At 40.5% G+C, this 19169-nt stretch overlaps 3 protein-coding genes across 3 annotated transcripts in view; 1 reads left to right on the forward strand and 2 right to left on the reverse strand.

Annotated features, from left to right (window-relative positions):
- chd5 (chromodomain helicase DNA binding protein 5) overlaps window positions 1–11224 on the reverse strand; it is a 67802-nt gene extending 56578 nt beyond the window's left edge. Inside the window, exons 1-2 of the mRNA XM_050039071.1 lie at window positions 11026–11224; window positions 1028–1176 (exon numbers count right to left, since the gene is read on the reverse strand). Of these exons, the coding sequence (XP_049895028.1) occupies window positions 1028–1176; window positions 11026–11092 (216 nt within the window). The 5' untranslated portion in view covers window positions 11093–11224. The remainder of the gene's footprint in view (window positions 1–1027; window positions 1177–11025) is intronic.
- A 1634-nt stretch (window positions 11225–12858) lies between these two features.
- Window positions 12859–16837, reverse strand: rpl22 (ribosomal protein L22). Its single transcript, XM_050037200.1, has 4 exons — window positions 16716–16837; window positions 16207–16317; window positions 15744–15868; window positions 12859–13046 (listed from the first exon to the last, which is right to left on the reverse strand). The coding sequence occupies exons 1-4, from the start codon at window positions 16725–16727 to the stop codon at window positions 12902–12904; spliced, it is 393 nt and encodes a 130-aa protein (XP_049893157.1). The 5' UTR covers window positions 16728–16837; the 3' UTR covers window positions 12859–12901.
- Window positions 16838–18416: 1579 nt separating this feature from the next.
- Window positions 18417–19169, forward strand: part of rnf207a (ring finger protein 207a) — a 39222-nt gene continuing 38469 nt past the window's right edge. Inside the window, exons 1-3 of the mRNA XM_050037197.1 lie at window positions 18417–18453; window positions 18596–18624; window positions 18840–19030. Coding sequence (XP_049893154.1) covers window positions 18840–19030 — 191 coding nt within the window. The 5' untranslated portion in view covers window positions 18417–18453; window positions 18596–18624. The remainder of the gene's footprint in view (window positions 18454–18595; window positions 18625–18839; window positions 19031–19169) is intronic.

Here is a 19169-nt window from a genome sequence, read left to right on the forward strand (position 1 = left end):
TGTAGCACAGTGTTAACAATGTTACTGATACTATTCTTTCTCACACCTTCAACTCAAACCATTGTGTTGCCCCGCCCAAAATATATCATTTAATAATCAAATTAATATCAGAAACATGCAGGTGACTAATCGACTAATGGCCATAAATGACGACTATTGGTCGACCAGGAAAATTCTTAGTTGGGGCAGCCCAAGTAGACAGGGCCTAAGATTTTGAGGCAGCCATAAGCAATATATGTAAGACTTGAGAAATCACATTGATCCATCTTGCAAATAAAATGATGAACTCATAAACAATGCAACACACCTTGCTCAATTCAATTAGGACACTAGCTGACACTAGCTCATGTTAATGAATTTTCAATTAAGTTAAATATTGATGTACCAAGAACATTAATGACTCAGTTCACTACATTTTAGCATTTACTGCCCACCCTTAATTATCATGTGCCCTCAGTGGCCACTGTTGATCACAAGTCAAATAGGCAAGCTTTAAAAGCTTTGTGATTAGCTTATCTTAGTGATAAGTGATCTCACCATAACAAATCTGGTTAATTAACTAGTTAATTGACTAGTGTTAATGGTGGAAGCAGCTCAAACCTCTGACCTGTTGTCTTCATGCTGAAGACTAAAGACTGGAAAAGCTCGTCTGTCAAAATTGCTCCATCACAGCTCCGACTCCCACCGCTCACTTGGCACAATCACTGTACTTCTGACCTACAGTCCCTGCCATCAGCACCAGCACCACAGGCACAAATCTACACTCTAAACTGGCCCTCGGTGCCCACAGCTTACACTGGCAATGACGGTGACACTGCTGCCAACCTCCTCTAAGCCTGAGACAGTCCACTGCCTCTCATTTAGATTACAGAGGCGGCCCAGCAGCCAAAACGCACCTTTGATCCAATTGCAGAGACATCAAAAGAGCGGTGGTTTGAGAAATAGAGAACGCAGGGTGCAGCTTGAGCCAAAGAGCTGTTGTGTCCGAGGTCAAGACAGATGGTGTTGAGTGGGAATTACACCTTACCTCCTTTTTCCTCTTCTTAACTTTGGGCATTTTCCCCTCTTTCATCTTTTTGGGCTTCTTCTTCTTTTGTTGTTTGAGGGAGTCGTTGTCAGAGAAGATGTCGAGGGGTGTGAGGGGAACGGTGTTGCGCTCGCCTTCATCATCCTCATCTGGATGCAAAGAAACAAAACAATATCTGATTAGGAACATAGTGTAGCATTCTTTACATGGAGCACTTATTATGATAAGCTGATGATGTCGAGTTTGAAGACTCCACAGCGAATTCAGCTTGTAATAAGCCTGAATCTTTATATTGAAAAATACAGTTTGGCTTGTATACTTCAGTGCTAAAAAGGATTAGTTGATTAATCAATTTGTAGTTTAACAAAAAAATAAAATCGACTACAATTTTGATTAATAATTAATTATTTACAGGGAACTGTGGTTATTTTTGGGGAATTTTGCTTATTTTTAACCAGCTCTGTGTCATCACAGAGTGTGCAGATGAGCGGTGTTTGGCTTCCCGCCATGCCGCAAGCGCTCCCTGCCTAAGTTTGCTTTTAATTAGTTATATGATGCTATAAAAAGGAGGTTTGACATCACGATTCAAAACTATGTGTGCCAATCAGTGTGCTCGTGATCAATGGTGCTGGTCACAATTTGGTCGGATAGGTGTACGGGTGGGAACTCCATACCAGGGAGATTGTTAATGCACAGAGTCTGGCTCCAAATGACGTCACTAATGAAAGATGGCAGCGGCCAGATTCGGGATATTTCTGCTTTATATTTGTACAGTGGGAAGAAGTGGTGACATGTTGTGCATCTTTATATACAGTCTATGATCTGTACACACTGCACACACTTGCAATGACAAAGAGCTGGCTGAAAATCAGAAAAGTTTCCCTTTAAGTTACTTATCAAAGAAATATTTCAATTGATTCTTTGAGTCACTTTAATGCGCCACCTGACCTGGCATCTCGGGAACCTTTAATTAAAGGCAGGTGCGCTGAAGTGAGTGTGGAGTGTGGAAGACGCCACAGGGTTACAGTTTTTAATTGCCATGTTTTTTGGTTAATCTTAGTTTTTATTGTTCGATGAAATCATTCAATAACCCATTGATTTGAACTTTGTTTTTGTAAAGGCCTGTTTATTTGGGGTAAGTTTGTTCTGGGAATGTTGTTGAACGTGACAGTCAAGACAATCAGTTCATAGTTCTTGCAGCTCTCCATGCATCGTGCAAATCGGTCAACATTTAAACCAACCGCAGCACCTGGATCATCAAACACTGAGTAAAACTAAACCAAAGACAGTGTGTTTCTTCTTCTTTCTTTACAGCACGCATCCGAGAGGAGGCTTCAAAAATTTTTTTAATATAGTGCGACAAAATGGCAAATGGAAACAACAGTGAATCTGAGGTTTGGCTTTCACTTTCAAGTCCTGTATATTCTATCTTTAATAAACAAATTAATCATAAAGAAAGATACTAATCAATAATAAAATTAATAATTAGCTGCAGGCTCCTGTGAAAGCACAGCAAAGTGAGAAGTCAGTTGGCCTGTTTTTGAAAATAAAAATGATGAATCATTGCCAGACCAACAGGAGCACTTGGCAAAATAAACCTCATGATCACACATCATTGAGTGTGGATCAACTTTACCCGTCAAAGCACAAATAGATGGAGTGCCTGCCCTGCTGCTAAATGGGAACTCCCTGGAGGACCACTGAGGTATACTGAGCATATCTTCTGCCTTTAATGCTTGCTGGGACTAAAGCGACCTGCTGCTGGTTGTCAGCTGCACTGTCTCAAAGCTGCTGTGTACAAACGTGCTGACTGCTGAGCGCAGCAGACTTCAGTGATGCCATAGTGGGTCACAGAGGAGTAAGTAAGGAAGAGAGGCAGTCCCAAACAATACATCACTATAAAGAGACACGCAGAGAAATACACGCAGGATGCAACCGCTCCGTAAAGGTCGATCTGATCTCGTTCTCTTTCCCCGACTGTCTTTCTGTCTCTCTCGGTCTATCTATCTGCGTGTCTCCCTCGCGCGCTGCGTCTCATGCAGACAGACTGGAGGGCATGAAATATGCAGCACATGTATCAGAGTCAATCAGCCAACACTAGCCCTGCAGTCTACCACTCCCCTGGGTAGCTGGAGTGAGAAGTTGGGGAGGAGGGATTCCTGTGTAGTAGACACACAAACCTCGCCAACCACTTATCCTCTATTTAGCAAAGCTAGCAGGAGGCACCCCCACGCACACATGCACATACAGTACATACACACCAGTGATTTCAAAGCTTTAATCAGTGGCACTGTCAGACTCATTGTGTTTCCTTTGACCACCAGATTAAGTTTTTCACCTCGTTTTTTGGTACTAATTGGGGCTAGCTTGCGCTTTATGTGCCTGATATTTTAAAGCTGCTGACTGACAGCATCTGTCACTGGTTGTAATTATCTGAAATCTACAAATTTTCGTGTTAAAATGCAAGTAATGTTTGAGTTCTGATGCCTCTACAGCAGCATTTACAACATTAAAACTCTGCAGAAATCTACACAAATAAATTCTTTGAAGGTGAGTAGCTGTTTAAGGTGGGGGAGCCTTTTCAATGTCACAAAAACTTCTAAGATTCTGTGATTTATCTATCGATGCTTTGCCTCCTCATCCTTCTCTCCGCTTCACACACACATCCACGTGCATCTCCCTCGTCTATTTCTCTCTTTCTTTCTAAATAAAGCCTTGAGTTTATGTATTCAGTATCTCAAACAGGGAGCTCTTTTATGTCTCATGTTAGTCGCCTGCCAGGCAAGCCTTGCATCTCTCCTCAATGCACAGATGATGACATGGCTCAGATGCAGATGGAGACGGCCCTGGATTACACAAAGCGCACAGTCCGTCACTCTGCACTCTTTTTCTTTCAATGAGTAAACTATGACTGACAGGCTGACCACACATCGCTGATTAGATACACCAGATGATGCTGGACTGCGTGTCCCTTGCTCTGTTTTCTGTGCAATAAATCACTCAAACTTGACAGTGGTGATGCAGCGTTACTGATGTAGGTTTAAAAAGTTCAATTATATGCAGCAGATCACACTAAATCCTTTTTAGCTGGGCTAGCAGCATGCTAGGGACGGCATTGTTGGTCTGTTCATCGTTCGGTCCATGACTGTGTTTCAGATTTAAATATCTCTACAACGACTGGGTGTATTCCCGTGAAATTTAATAGAGACATTCATGGTCCCCGTAGGATCAATCCTACTGACTTTGGTGATTCCCTGACTCTCTGTAGCACCACCTGCTGGTCAAAGTTTTCATTTATCCTGTGAAATATGTCAACATCCACTGGATGGATTGGCACATTTTGTACAAACATTCACAGTTCCCATAATTCTTGTTGACTTTGAGATCATCCTAATTGCCAGAAAAAATGTTGACATTAAATGCTCCTGGAAAATACAGATCTGTTACATCTGCATGTTATTTTGTAGCAGACACACTGAAACTTTACATTTCAACAATGCTGTTGTGTGTTTAGATTAAGGCACAAAAAACAGTTGGTTATAGTTAGGAAGAAGATCATGTTTTGGCTTAAAAAACCCTGTTTAGGGGGCACAATCACAGCCGAAAAAGCAGCATTGTCTTGGTAAAAAAAAAAACTGCTTCTCTGGCCTAAAAAGCAATTGGAAAAACACTGACGGGCTACAAAACACCCATGTTTGGTGCCCCTGGGCACACAGCTATGACTCGCTATAACACAACCATTTTTGTTCGTCTCAAACAGTACTCTGCACTGGTCTGCAGCTTGGCAGGCATCTCGCCTCGGTAACACGCCATCCACCGTCCCCTCGACCTCACAATAACAAACTAAGCTTATTATTTATGTCATTTTAGAAACGCTGTGGTTTGCAGAAATGTACAAGACCAACATTTTCTTCTGGCGAGTGTCCTGTGATTATCTTATTCTCCTTTTCCTTGATGAGGTTGACATTTGTAGTTTGAAATAAAGATCTCAACAACTGTTGGACAGATTTTCATTAGATTTGGTGCACTCATGGGCCCCATAAGATGAACACTAATAACTTTGATGATCCTCTGACTTTTCCTTCAGCACCATAATTCCTTCATTTTTTCTTATTAGACCAAAACTTTTTTGAACAGTTCATGAACAAATAAAACCATTGCCACAATCTTTAGCTCTACTTTGTGCTAATAAGCAATAAACATCCGCATGTTAGCATTGTCATTGTGAACATGTTAGCATTTAGCTCAAAGCACCACTATGCCTACTAAAAAGCCTGTGTCCAGACCATTGAATCCACTCCAAGTTCAAAATGACTGATTTTTCTGGCATCTTGACATTAAACAGTGGTTTCTGAGTTTAATTAAGAAACGACCAATAACCAAATGACTGCGAAGGGACTCAATTAGCCAATTAGCGTAACAGGAAGGACTAAAGCTGTTGTCAAGCAGTGCACCAAAACCAATAAGGACTACTAACAGCAATGGTGACTGTTACAGAAAAGACAGACGCTTCTATCGAAGATGTTCTGAATTGAACTCTTCTTCTCAATATTGTACGATACTGTAGTTTTTTTTTTACTTCCTCTGTTTAGCTCGTAAAACCCCGCCAAAACAAGTATGTTGTCCTGGCTATGCATCAGCGTGGACTTAATGAGGGTCTGTAGTGATTAGTTAGAGAAAATCAAATCCCCTCCCACACAGAAATAAAGCGGACGCAATGTCAAATTGAAGATGGGAACAGAGTACAGCAAGTTGACAATTCTGTCTGATATTAGGGAACCTACTACAGCCTCAAAGCTGCGACAGGCTTATTAGAAATCTAACAAAAATATCAAACACATACACAAATGGTCTCCCAGTAATGCACCTCATTTATAGGCCCAACATGTGACAGCAGTGCAGTTGATTGAAAAAAAGATGTCTGTGTTTAACACCTGCATCGCCTTGTAATCTGAACCCTGCCTACAGTAAATGGCCTGTGAAGTCCCCCGAGGGAAGGCCATCAGGGGAATGATAATCTTTCTGCTTGGTGAGTGGACCAGGCCGTGCCAGGTGTTGGAAGAGGGGGGGGAAGGTCGCTCAGTCATGTGGCACAGGGAAGTCTGGCACCGGATTCTGTTAGAAAGAGGACCAAAGCTCCACTTGGCAAACGAGCCTTCTGTAAAGTGTGGACGGATGGCACAGACACCGCTCTGACCTTCCTGCAAGGGCTTGGCCACCGGACTGACCCATTAGAAGGGAGATTCATGAGCGACTCCCAAGTGAGGAAGCTTGAGTTTACTGGAAAGCACATTAGCTCTTTCTCTGTTGGCCCCCGTGTGGAAATGCCCACTTAATGTTGCCCTGCATTGCTCGCCACGAAGGAGGAAACCAGAGCTATAGGTTTTCCTCTGTTCATCGATCAAGTGCTCATAGCCTAGGCCTCAAACGCCTTCAGACAAAGACATCCATGGACTATTATTAGAAAATGTAATCATCAAAGTGATGGAGGGATAAAGACTAAATAGCACCATTAAAATCATATCTATCATGGACAATATATGCACGAGATGATAATGTGTGCAGTATAAAGAAGATATAACAGACCAGAATGCTGCACCGCTTATCTGCAAATACACATTAAAAAAAAAGCATCTTTCATGCTCGAGCCTCGTGCACGCGCAGCAGGAAAAAATGGTGTCAACTTTCACAGTGAGGGATCCAAAAATAGACCCCTTTCCAATTGGGGATAACATTTGTAGGCACACAAAAGCCCATGATAATCTTTCAATTTTAGGGAAGAACAAAACAATTAAAACAGAAAACACAATGGAACAATCTGTGACAGCGTGAGCACCCGGAGTGAAACAAAGGGAATTAGGACACTTTATGTGCCACAACAAATAAAGGCTGTGATAGGATAGCTTTTAGGGGTCTGAAGCCCCCCTAGGACCGGCTTCGACATTGTTGCGTTTTAATTGCATGGAAGCATCTTGATGCCGGGGAAAAATCTGACCTGGATTCCTGACCTTGTCTGTCACTTTGATGCCTGTTGATGGAGGTCGTAAACTGTCTGAACACTGCTTCCTGTATCGGTGGCATAACAATGGATTTGCAACACTTTATCACGGTCAGAGATGTCAGGAGACGGCAAATACGTTTACCACTGTTGCAGAGAGTCAATAATATTGTCAGAATGGCGCAAATATCTTAATTTAGCAACAAAAATCTTCTATAAGACATAATAAACACAAATCTGATTTTCAGTACATTTACCCTTTGCTACATAGCGTGTCATTATAATGGATTACAGCGCTAAAGAGCCCCTTTGATATGTTTATAGCCAGCAACAAAAAATACAAATTATATCAAGGCAGACCTAAATCAGTTTCGACTGACACGTGAAAAGGTTTTGATTTTTCAAACTGGATTACTACTCACATATCTTCACTCACCTGCCATAATCAATTGCACCTTTCCTCTCTTATACATGTTTAACCAACTAGAGGGTTATTGGGGACACGCATCAGTGCTCGTGTTCTCCCTCAGGCTATGGCTGGCAGTCATAGATGATGCTTCAACTGCTCAACACTCCTCTCTGTCTTTCCCCTTCCCTCTCTCTGTCTCTCGTTTTCTCTTCATTCTGCACACCAGCCAGTGCGAGCCTGCTGCTATTAATCTGGCTTATGAAAAATGTTTTGTGTGAATATATATATATAGAAAGAGGGGCGAGTGGCAATTTCCAAAAAACCTGTCCTTGATATAAAATCATGTTTTAGAAACAGATAATAATGATGTGCCGATGATAGGCTGTAAGCAATGCTGTCATTAATGTATCCCCTTTGTTGTGACAGTGGTACAAAATACACCAGCTTTCAAGGCTCAAGACCTTTATGACAAGCATGAAAAATGAGCAAGACGTGCACCATGGCAACCGTGTTGTGTGAAAATTATTCATTAATTTTCATCATTTTGTCCCTACACGTTCGCTGTACCTTTTCAAGAGATAGCCAATGTATTTGCTCAAACTAGAAATTCATTTAGACCCAAAATTACTCTGTTATGTATTTTTTTTTGGTAACATATTATCACTTAGAGCAATTAGAGGCCGGCCTATAGCTGGAGACAACATTGTACTGGCTTTTTTTACACTCTCAACTTTCCTTTCACTCTGTATTGTTTTTTTATCATGAGACCTTTCCACACTGTGGTGTGGAAGGAAAGAAGAGGGCAAAGCAGCATCTTTTATGTTGCCCTAAACATCAAAGCATCAAATCATCTGTTGCTCAGAGCGAGCCGCAAGAAAAGAAAGACGAAAATATGAATCTATTGATTACACTGGCCAAACTGACACCGTGGCACAAAGATGCCTGGCTACCCTGCCTAGCAGAATGCACTTCATCACCTCAACCTCTGACACACTGGAACAGGAAACAGAATGCTGGTAATTTACGACCGGGTTTGACGGAGATGTAGATTTTTTGATAAAGCCGACTTGGCTGCACATGACAGACATCCAAGTTAGCAGTGTAAGTACATATCAGTTATACCCTTTAGCTAATCCCAACATTGGTTTATCAAATCACCAGAGAAGTCGTGGTGCAGCAGATAAGACAATCTAAACTTCATTCTATTAAGAAAATGTCAATTGAGTCAATTCATGGGTCCAGAGTGGTAGATTTAGTGGTATCTATGGAGCGCAGCAGGGATGATGTCTTTTTGTAGGCCGTAAATTAGCATCGTCATGATTCCCTCTCAAAACGCCGATGGGATTTTTCCATTGAGTTTTGGATTATTGCAGAAAATAAACTCTGTGGCAAACAAAAGTTTATGATAGTTACACTTTTTGTTCAGCAAGAAAATCTTCACAAATGAACACCACTTTTATGATTAAAGCATAAATGCAATCGCCAGAAGTAAAAAGCTAATGTTAAGCTATAAACAAACTACCCTAGGGTTGGATGACTTAACGTCACCACCACAACGACGCCGTGATCGACGTGATGATGTTCTGTAGTCTCATTTAGCCACTTGTTAGCAGCCACCTTTTTTGAGACACTTAAAAACTTTAAAGTTCATGACTGGGGTATTTTCTGACGTATTTTCTGTTGTAGCACTAAACGGGAAAATCTCTTAAGCTTGTGTTAACCACAGACCACATTTCAGGCATCCCACCAAAAACTCATTCAAAACAACCCCTGACTCTGAAAAGAGGGAACCAGGAAGTGCAATAATGCTAACTCATTTCCATGTTTTATTCACACCTATGTTTTAATTCTATATAATCATCTGAAAATAATAAGTGTTGTATTTTTGTTACCTTAACATTAGCCGTTTACAGGCCTGATCTACATACAGAGTGGGCCCAGGTCCATGGGAAAGCTGCTCAGTCTTGCAGCAAATTTTTCCCAGTGGCCACTCGCGGTACTGCAATTAAAAAATACCCTCCGGCCCATTGGAAAGATGTCTGCAAGCAAGACCAATTATGACTCTTTCTATTGTGAATTTTTGAGCCATGGTGGTTTTATGTTTGTAAAACTTCAAGCCAACAAAAGCAATTCAAAATCTGTGATGTCATCCCAACATTAAGTCTAGGAGCTGAGCAGGAACTGGTGGACGGGGCCAGCAGGTGAAACACTACTATGCATATTCTTTGGGACACATATCGGAGAAATAAACCCAGAAGCTAGAAAACTTTTTTGGCGTATGTGCCAGGCAAGCAGCTGCACTAGAATGAACAGGCGCCATCTTGGCATCCTGTTTCTTGTTATTATTGAAATCTATGGCGTTTCCTCTTCTCTGGAGTCCGCCATGTTGTTTCTACAGTAGCCCAGAATGGACAAATCAAACAATAGCTCTAGATAGCACCATTTGTGTTTTCGTGTCGACCACCGAAGCTTTCCTTTAGGCTTGGAACACAGGTGCAACCTCACTGCTAGATGCCACTATCCTACACACTGGATGTTTAACACTATAACCGGGAATTCCCAAATTAATCAGGTGCACAATTTTTAGGACAGAAGCTCACTGGGTAGACTGACAAACCAACAGCCAAGAGAAAACAAAATGACCACAATGTGGCTGCTCATGGACAGGTCATCAATAAGCAAATCTCACCATCCCCTACGCCTTGATTAGTTTTTAACATTTCAAGGAGTGTAAATATCATGTATACTACAATTGGTTCACTGCCAAGGTTGGTTGACAGATTAATTTTACTGCCACAAGAAATATTGCACAAATTTGGCTTGCGTGAAGCCTCCGTGAGAACTGAATGAGCTGCGTGTCAGGAATGTGGGTTACAGTTAATTTCACTTAGTGCACGACCCAGAGCTGAAGGGATGTTGATGACCTAACCGTGGTCATCAACAGTGCACGGGATGGAGGCAAAAAGACACCCAGGCACACTTGATAAGCACTGTTTACTGTAGCCTACACGTGGCTTTCACACCTCTGCGGCCAAGCAGTGCTGGAAAAAAAGAAACATTTAAAGTTGGAGCAGCCTCCTGATATCACAAGTGGAGACAGCATCCTCTACAACAAAACCCAACACGGATGTTGTCGCTGTAGCCTACTTAAAAGCATATGCACACGGTTATTGAGACACATCACAGCACACACTGACACAGCACCGATTCAACTGTCATGGCTCTTTTTAAACAGCTCTCTGAAGCAAACTTGTGTGTTTTAGGAGCCATTCACTTTGTACACGCATGCAGCCTGTGAAAGGAGGAGGAAAAAAAGACAGCCTACAGAAAGCATGCAGCAGGGTTTTTCATCATGCCCCCAAAATCAGGCTGGATGTGAGGACAGCCGGAGGCAAATCCAAAAACCCCCGTTCCCACCTTTAAGACACTAGGTCGTGCAAAAAATAATAGCATGACTCTGCTTATTGCACCCCACCCCTCCTCCTCCTCCTCTCTGGTCTCAGGAACGCAGGACAAGCCCTTTTCCCCGCATTCAAGGCGTAGCGGCGCAAAATAATCTGAAGGACACCCCGCCTCCCCCCTTTCCCTCACCTGGCATATCGTCTTCAAAATCCATGTCGTCTTGTCCCTCGTCTTCATTACTCAGCGACCCCGGCATCTTTATCTCATAGCCCCCCAAACCCCTTTTAGGCTGAGAATACTGAAAGTTAACCCTCCAGACGCCGCAGCCCAGGCTCTTTCTTCACCCAAAAAAAAAAAAGAAATGTATTCGTCGCTCAGTTACACAGGAAAAAAAATAAATAAATAAATTTTATTTTTTTGCAGTGGATCTGGGGCTTTCTCTCCACGAGTGAAAATTATATTATTTTCCACTGATCTCTATCCAGGTCTTCCAGTCTGAAAAATAAGAAAGACAAAAATGGAACACACATGCCCAGATTGTGACGTCTGGTCTGTTGCCATGACGATGCATCCCATAATTTCACCCACAACTAGTTAGTCATGCTCTCTTAGTTACCACTTTAACTAGTAGTGTGCGAAAAGACACACCGTGCGGCAACGCCATGTGCCGCTAATAGGCGGATACACTCCCGCGCCTGTCGCCTGCCCATTTCCTTTTGGAAGTCCGGAGAATTGAGACAGAAACTTCTGCTGCTGCTGCTTTTCCATCTGCACAGCTGCTGCTCCACGATACACTCACTGCCTTTACTCTGGATATGAAGCCAGGCTGCAGGGGGGGGGGGTGAAACGACACAATTATTCCTCCTGAAACACGCATGTTTTTATCAATTAATATTATTTGGGGGTCTAATTTAGATTTTAATTAACGCCTAAATGCAAATGTTGACACAGCCTGACTCTAAATCTGTGTCTTCATGTTGCAAACTTCCACTTTTTCCCAGATGGGAAAAAAAAAAAAAATACACAAGAGCAGCGTGATGACTGCATGCTGAGAGAGGAGTCCTGACTGCCAGTGGTCTAACTGTTGTCAAGGTTACCACAGCTGTAACACAGGATGCCCCACAGAGAGCTCACCACGGAGAGCACACGAGTTTCAACTTGACTTAATGGATCAAAATACAGAAATCAAAGAGCTCAAGTGTCCTGGATGCACATGCTGCAGCAGAGTTTGATTTTTAATTGTTCACTTTTTGTTTGATTGTGGTCTCTGTGTTAATTAGAGCAAGTCTAATTGTTTTGTTTCACATTTGTTTACTAGAGTAAACCATGTACTTTTACATTGTATGTTAATATAATTAGCTTTGCTGGCTCTGAGTCCTGTAAGCAAAATAAAAATAATTTGGGGCAAAAAATAAATAAAATTATTTGGTTCAAAAAAAATGTAAATAAATAATAAAATAATAATTTGGTGAAAAAAATTAATGATAAAATGATCTGGTGCAAAATAAATAATAAAATAATTTGGTGAAAAAAATAAAAAATAAAATAATTTGGTACAAAAAAAATTTGATAAAATAATTTGGTGCAAAATAAATAATATAATGATTTGGTGCAAAAAAATAATAATTTGGTGCAAAAAATAAAAAAATAATTTGGTGCAAAAAACTCCTAAATATTCCAAAATTGTGCACAATTGTATTAATAAGGATGTAAAAACTCAGTGAAGCATACAGTGTTATGTTCTTATTTCTGGTATGTAAAGAACTGCACTTGTATAATGCTTTTATTTCACTCAAAGCACTTCTACACTACATGTTACATTCACCCATTCACATACTGGTGGCTGACACAGTAACCAGCCACGTGCTCACACACTGAGGGAATACCCATTGAGAACAATTTGGGGTTCAGTATCTTGTCCAAGGATGCTTAGACATGCAGACTGGAGGTGCCAGTGTGCTGATGCCCAGTGAACAAAAATTAAAGCACATTAAAATAATAATAAAATAAAGACAACACAAATTTTCCGTTCTTTTTTCTCATTTTATTTAAAGCAGTATGAAGCTTAATCTTCATCCTCTTCCTCCTCCTCGTCCTGGTTGATCTGGAAGTAGCGCAGCTCGTAGCTCTCCTTGGTGTTGGCCACGACCCGCAGCCAGTCCCTGAGGTTGTTCTTTTTCAGATACTTTTTGGTCAGATACTTCAAGTATCTGCGAAAGATAAAAAGGAAGGGGAAACAGCGTAGAAATACTGGTCAAAGGCAGGTATTCCTCGTCACTTTGAATCTGCATTATTGAGTTTGCAGGTCTGCGGTCTTTAACGTGATTGGGCAAACAAATGGGTGTGGACTAAATCACGTCAAACACAACTTGTGCAAGTTAAGATAAGTTTGATAATAACCTGTGATAATATGCATTTAGATATAAAACCCTAATTTCATAATAGGGTAGAGAAAGTGCTTTGTATTTTGGATTATTGACCACCCAGAGACAACAGACAGGTAATTTTAAATCATAAAAGCAGTTTAAGTATACACAGGTTGAGGCAGTGCTGTGTGTCACCTGCAGAAATGCAGTCTATGTATATTTGAATGAATATGAGGATAAGATGGCAGACACATGCAGAGGTTACAGATGATTACACCAGATATATGAATGGCAACATCTCCCAGTGACTTTTCCCAGTCATAACTTCAAGTGCTCCCTTTGAGAATGGAAGTGGTACAGTCACCCTCTGCTGGTGGTATTCCTAACTCAGACAAAAAGTACTCATGAATGTGTTTATCCTTAAAAAAAAGCTTATGGAAATTAATGTTCCAGTACATTATTATATGTCACAGTTTGAGTTTGTTTATTGTCACTTCTTGACTTCGATTTTTATGGTATTTTTTTTTTTATACATTGTTGACTTGAAAATCTGGATGACTTTTAGGCACTGTTTTTGGTCTGCAAACAAAGTTAGAAGTTTGTCTTAGTCCCGTTTTCCCACTTAACCTTAGTGGTATATACCCATATACATACACCCATGCAGTGTTAAATGGATTTTGTTTGTAGTAGCTCAACAGCAACACCTCTTTCCAAAAAAACTGACATTGTGACAGGTCATTGTAGGAAAAGCACAGGTATAAGTAATGACATTAATTTGCTTGGGTTCCAGGGTTTTAGTATTGTGCATGTTGGCTCACCTTCACACTGGGACACTTGAATACAACAGAGACATTGTCAATGTTGTTAGTAACACCTGTGGTTTTTCTACCGACACAAGTCAAACTGTCAGCTTCGAAAAAAGGCCTGTATACTTTATTTGATTACTGTTCCTTCAGCGTTCAGTGGTTCCTGTTGAAAACATTTTTCAATGCTTAGGCACCACAAAATTCACTTTGGCAATATAGGACTGGTGGCACAAGCAACAAATACAACCAAAACTAACTGCAGGGCTAAATACCAGTATGAAGGCAAGATCAGAAAATGTCTTGTATTTGGCTAAAGTGACTTTAAAAAAAGGCTGACAGTAAAGGGTGAAGTGACAAAAGACAAAAACCTTTCACATAAACAGTATTTCCCATGCAACTTATTAAAGTAAGCTCTTATATCTTTAGAAAAACTGACAGCATGGGTGTAGCAGAGCCTTCCACCTGGGTTTATCCATATTCTCAAGTACATCCAGCCATTAATAATTACCATCAGTCCATTCACAAATGCGTGCTTTAGTACTGTGATGAGTGTCCCTCACAGTCATTCCCTCACATTGAGACTATTCGGACGGGATTAGTTTTACATGGGCACGTGGGGTAATGTCACTTTACCACAGGACGTCGGTAATATTAATGGCCAATTCGCAGGGAATAAGAAATATCAGTAAAATTACCACAAGTGGGAGGGGTAAATCCATTCAAGCACCGCCGTCCCCTCCTGTCGTCATGTGCGTATGACGTTGCTTACTGTGCGTACCACACTCGAACACACTTGAATCGTGTTCAAAAATCTGCGAAAAACCACTTGTAAACAGGATATGACAAAATATCTACACACATATTTACTGCTGGTCTATTCGCACGGGATTAGTATTACCTGAGGTAATTGTCCGGGACCCTTTTACAGAAGGTAAAAGTTTCGGTAATCTTTACTGACATCGTGCGGGAATGATTACTGACATGGCACATTCGGACGGGACTAAAATCTCTAGTGATTATTACTTTACCCCATGTACCTATGTAAAACTAATCCCGTCCGAATAGGGCTTAAGAGTTTAAACACCTACAAAGCCTAAACCACATTTTTCCCCATCGATGCAGAAACTCAAACGACACCCCAAACGAGATACTTTCTGTATTTATGGAAGACCTTTTAAAGCAGTTTAGGCTGGCTTATAAATCAGGTTTAACCATCTTTATCATATCTATGGTCAAGGCAAAACTGAAATACATTCAGCTGAGGACTTCATGTAATTTTTGAATACATACAATATAGGCTCAGCTCCTGAACTCCTCATACACAGTAGTGCATGTGGACTGTGAAAGGTGAGGACTCAGAAGACACATTTCAGGTAGAGTATCACTATAATGTGAGAGTAGATATAATAATGGTAGTAGTACATATAATAATAGAGCAGAATTGGTCCTCTCAGTTATGTTAATTAACATTTTTTTGGATGAGTCATCAAACTATCAGCACATTGAAAGAGAATTTACATTTTTAAATGGGATTTTGCATTCTCCTCTCCTTCACACAAAGATAACCACCCCAGGAAGAGATTCTAATTATTCAGCGGCTCCACATCTGTTTTTTTTCACAGCCCTGTGCTGAGCAGAGTCACTTCTACATTGGAACATGACTGGGATAGGTAGAAACCCATATTTCAGCCACCGGATATTTCAAAACTGATATAAGCTGCACTGTGTTTTGTACCTCTTTGAGAAGGGAACTTCAGAGTTCACTGCAATTTTACTCTTGCTCCTCTCAATGGACACCACACCACCGCCAAGGCTTCCAGCTTTGCCATTCACCTTGATGCGCTCCTGCAGGAATTGCTCCTGTAAATGTCGAGAGCACAGCAAATCACACACAGCACTGGTTGACACACATAACAAAGAAAAATGTCATTACATATGGTTTCATGTACAGTTAAAGAGTCTCTTACAAGTACTGACAGGTGACACACTGTGGTTGACATCTTGTTAGAGTCTATTCAAACCACACTGGATTACAGTGTCCTTTATTTATTCCTAACTGAGTGTAACCATCATATCCAATGACTTCAGATTGATCCCACTGATGTGACAGCAGTGTTTGACACTCGGGTTGTGTCTGACAGCTGCTGCACACTGTTTAACAGACAAGAAGTCTCTTATGTCTCAACTGGTCTACTCACAAAGTTGGCAGCATCCATGATGCCATCTTCCACAGGGTGAGTGCAGTCCAGGGTGAACTTCAGGATCTGCTTCTTCCTCTTTCCACCCTGCTTCCTGACCACCTGCTTTTTCTAACACAGAGAGTCAGAGGGTTACTCAAACTCACATAGACAATCATCATATCATGTTTAACTTTAAAACAGCTGAAAGACGCATTAAAATAATTCCTAAAAGTATCATAAGTGATAGGACATCATTTTCCAAGGCTGTACATCACACACTTTTAAGAAACGACCTAGAATATTAGCATTACCGACAGAACTCTACCGCCGATGTTTCACTGCTAGCTACCGTTAGCCATTAGCCAAACGTGGCTTTAGCTCACACAGTAAACAAAGCTAAATAAACGAGGCTAAAACACCCGTTGCTCTTGTATTACTGTTCACTGATTATATACGCTTCGGCGAGAGCAAGGACAAGTCAAAATACATCGTCTAAATGCAGTTTATTCGGTCACTTCACTACTCACAATCGGGGCCATGGCTGACACATTCAGCAAAAAGGAAGGAGCGAAGGTTCACAGGAACTATAATACCCGGCCGCACGATCGAGCGCATCGATTTATCTGGGCTCGATTCAGCCATTCAGTCAGTGACCTAGCTTAAACTTCCATGCTAATTATGCACAACTAGATATTGTTTTAAACAGCAGACATCGATAAAACCTCGTACAGGGGAGTAAACTGGCGCAGCAACTGTTTGAAGAGGTCAGACTTTATCTAATTTAATGGCCATCTGCTGCCGAATCAGTACATTGTTAATTAACTGGGAATAAATTAATTTAACTCAAAAATTAAGCTAGCTAGCTTTTTAGCTATAATTGTTAGTTAGATGTAGGCTACAGTTGCTTTATTAAGTTAAAATATCAATTACAAGAACATGTATCAAACAAACTGTTAATATATATAACTGATATCAAACAACTGAGCCACCTCCGTGACCAACAAGCAACGCCAGCCACTGATGAAGACCATGATGTGTGGCTAAAAGATCTGGAAATAAGATAAGTGAGTAAGTGGGCCTTGAGTCAAGATTATTTTGTCACTTTTTATTTTATCTCCCTGACTTAACAATGATTTCTAAAATGTGTCTTGCGAAGGACAGAAAACACAGATAGTGTACAACACCTCCAATTAATTAATTAAATGATTAATGCTTAGTTTAAACTGCAGGAAGTCAGCTGAAAATCAGAAAGAATTATTAGATATTATTTTATTATAGTATTATTATTATTATTATTATTATTATTATTATTAGAAATATGGATTTAAATTGGGCCATTCCCTTTAATTAACACCAGATGACATATTTCTGTTCAGTAAACTTCCAAGGAAATTAATTTAAAATTATTATTTGAAAATTATGGACTACACGTTTTTATAAATGTGCTATCAGAGGGTTTGTGGCCTAAACTCACCTTTATCTGTAAGTCACTTTTTAAAACCTATTTATATATAAAGGCATTCTCCTAACTTTTATTTTATTGATTGTTTTATTTATTTCATATTGTTTTACATTACTTATTTTACTCTTTATCATGTGCAGCTCCTGTTGCCCCATGTTATTTAATTTTTAAACTGTTTTTATTTATTTATCTTTATCATTGTCTATCTTTTTTTTATTTTTGGAAAGCACTTTATGACTTTCTTTTGAAAAGCGTTATTGTTATTGTTGTTGAAAAAGTGTATGTCAATGTGTCATTCACTACAGTTTCACTACATTAAAGGTTTTCATATTTTTGCTATTTAATTAGAATTAGATAACTTGTATTTTTCTATAGTATATAGTGTTGTTTAATGCAACAAAACAATACCCAGCTTCATTTATGTAGTACGTCTCTAAAACAGGGTTTCCAAAGTGCTAAGAAGGCATTAAAAATAATGCATTATGTGACAAAGTTTTCCTCTAGAAGTCACGCAGCAGATTAAACGATTTGCAGTGTTGTAATTCCCTCCTTCCCTCCTGTCACCCTGCCTTGGGGTCCAAGACGTAACAACAGTGTGTAACATTAGAAATAGGACAACTGTATTTTTAATCTCTATGGCACAACAATATTAAATGTCCCTTTTGCGCTTTGGCAACACTTGGGGGCTGGCATGAGGTGTGTGCTGTCAGCTGCCTGGCGGTGGGACCCCATCGGCCTACTATTGAAGAGTTTCTGCATTGCTGTCATTCCTGCTGGGGGGTAGCTGATAGCACTACTGAAAGGTAAGACAGTGGCTCTCTGTGCTTTCTGTAGACTAGCCTACTGCATTTACAGTAGGATTTGTTGGCTGGATATAATGTTGGTGCCGACAATGTCTTTGATGGTATTTACTTGCCTTCTTTGAACTGTGTGTTGTCACTGAAGCCCTGGGCACTCATTACACGCCAGACAAGGTAAGAGACAAAGAAACACGCTTGTTTATTCCAATTAATATCTGACTCTCTTGATCAAAGTGTTTCATATGACAGTCAGTCCTAACCTCTCTTATAATAACTGGAATATTTGGGGCATGCTGAAGCTTTTTTGTTCAGTAATGAGTTGGCTTTTTAAAAACTTGTCAATCAAGTGATACTCACAGTTTGTCATTCTTCACATACTCTGTTGGCAGATGGCCGGAGGAATCTTCACCAACTTTGATAACCTGTGTAACGTGGACTGCACTAATGTCCACCCCCTGGTGTGTCACCTGTGCCATGAGCAGTACCAGTCTCCGTGTTTACTGGACTGTTACCACATCTTCTGTGCCCGCTGCCTGCGAGGCCGGACCAATGACAGCCGTCTCAGCTGCCCCCTCTGTGGGTAAGAGATAGCACTGTGAGGTTGGGCAGGACTAATTTAGGCTGCATATGGATTATCGATCTTGAAAGCAATGGAAAAATATGGAAGCAAATGAGAGACACAAGTATTTGAATTTATCACTAAATCTGTAACATTGAAA

Source organism: Epinephelus moara, chromosome 24, assembly GCF_006386435.1.
Source record: "Epinephelus moara isolate mb chromosome 24, YSFRI_EMoa_1.0, whole genome shotgun sequence".
Taxonomy (NCBI): Eukaryota; Metazoa; Chordata; class Actinopteri; order Perciformes; family Serranidae; genus Epinephelus; species Epinephelus moara.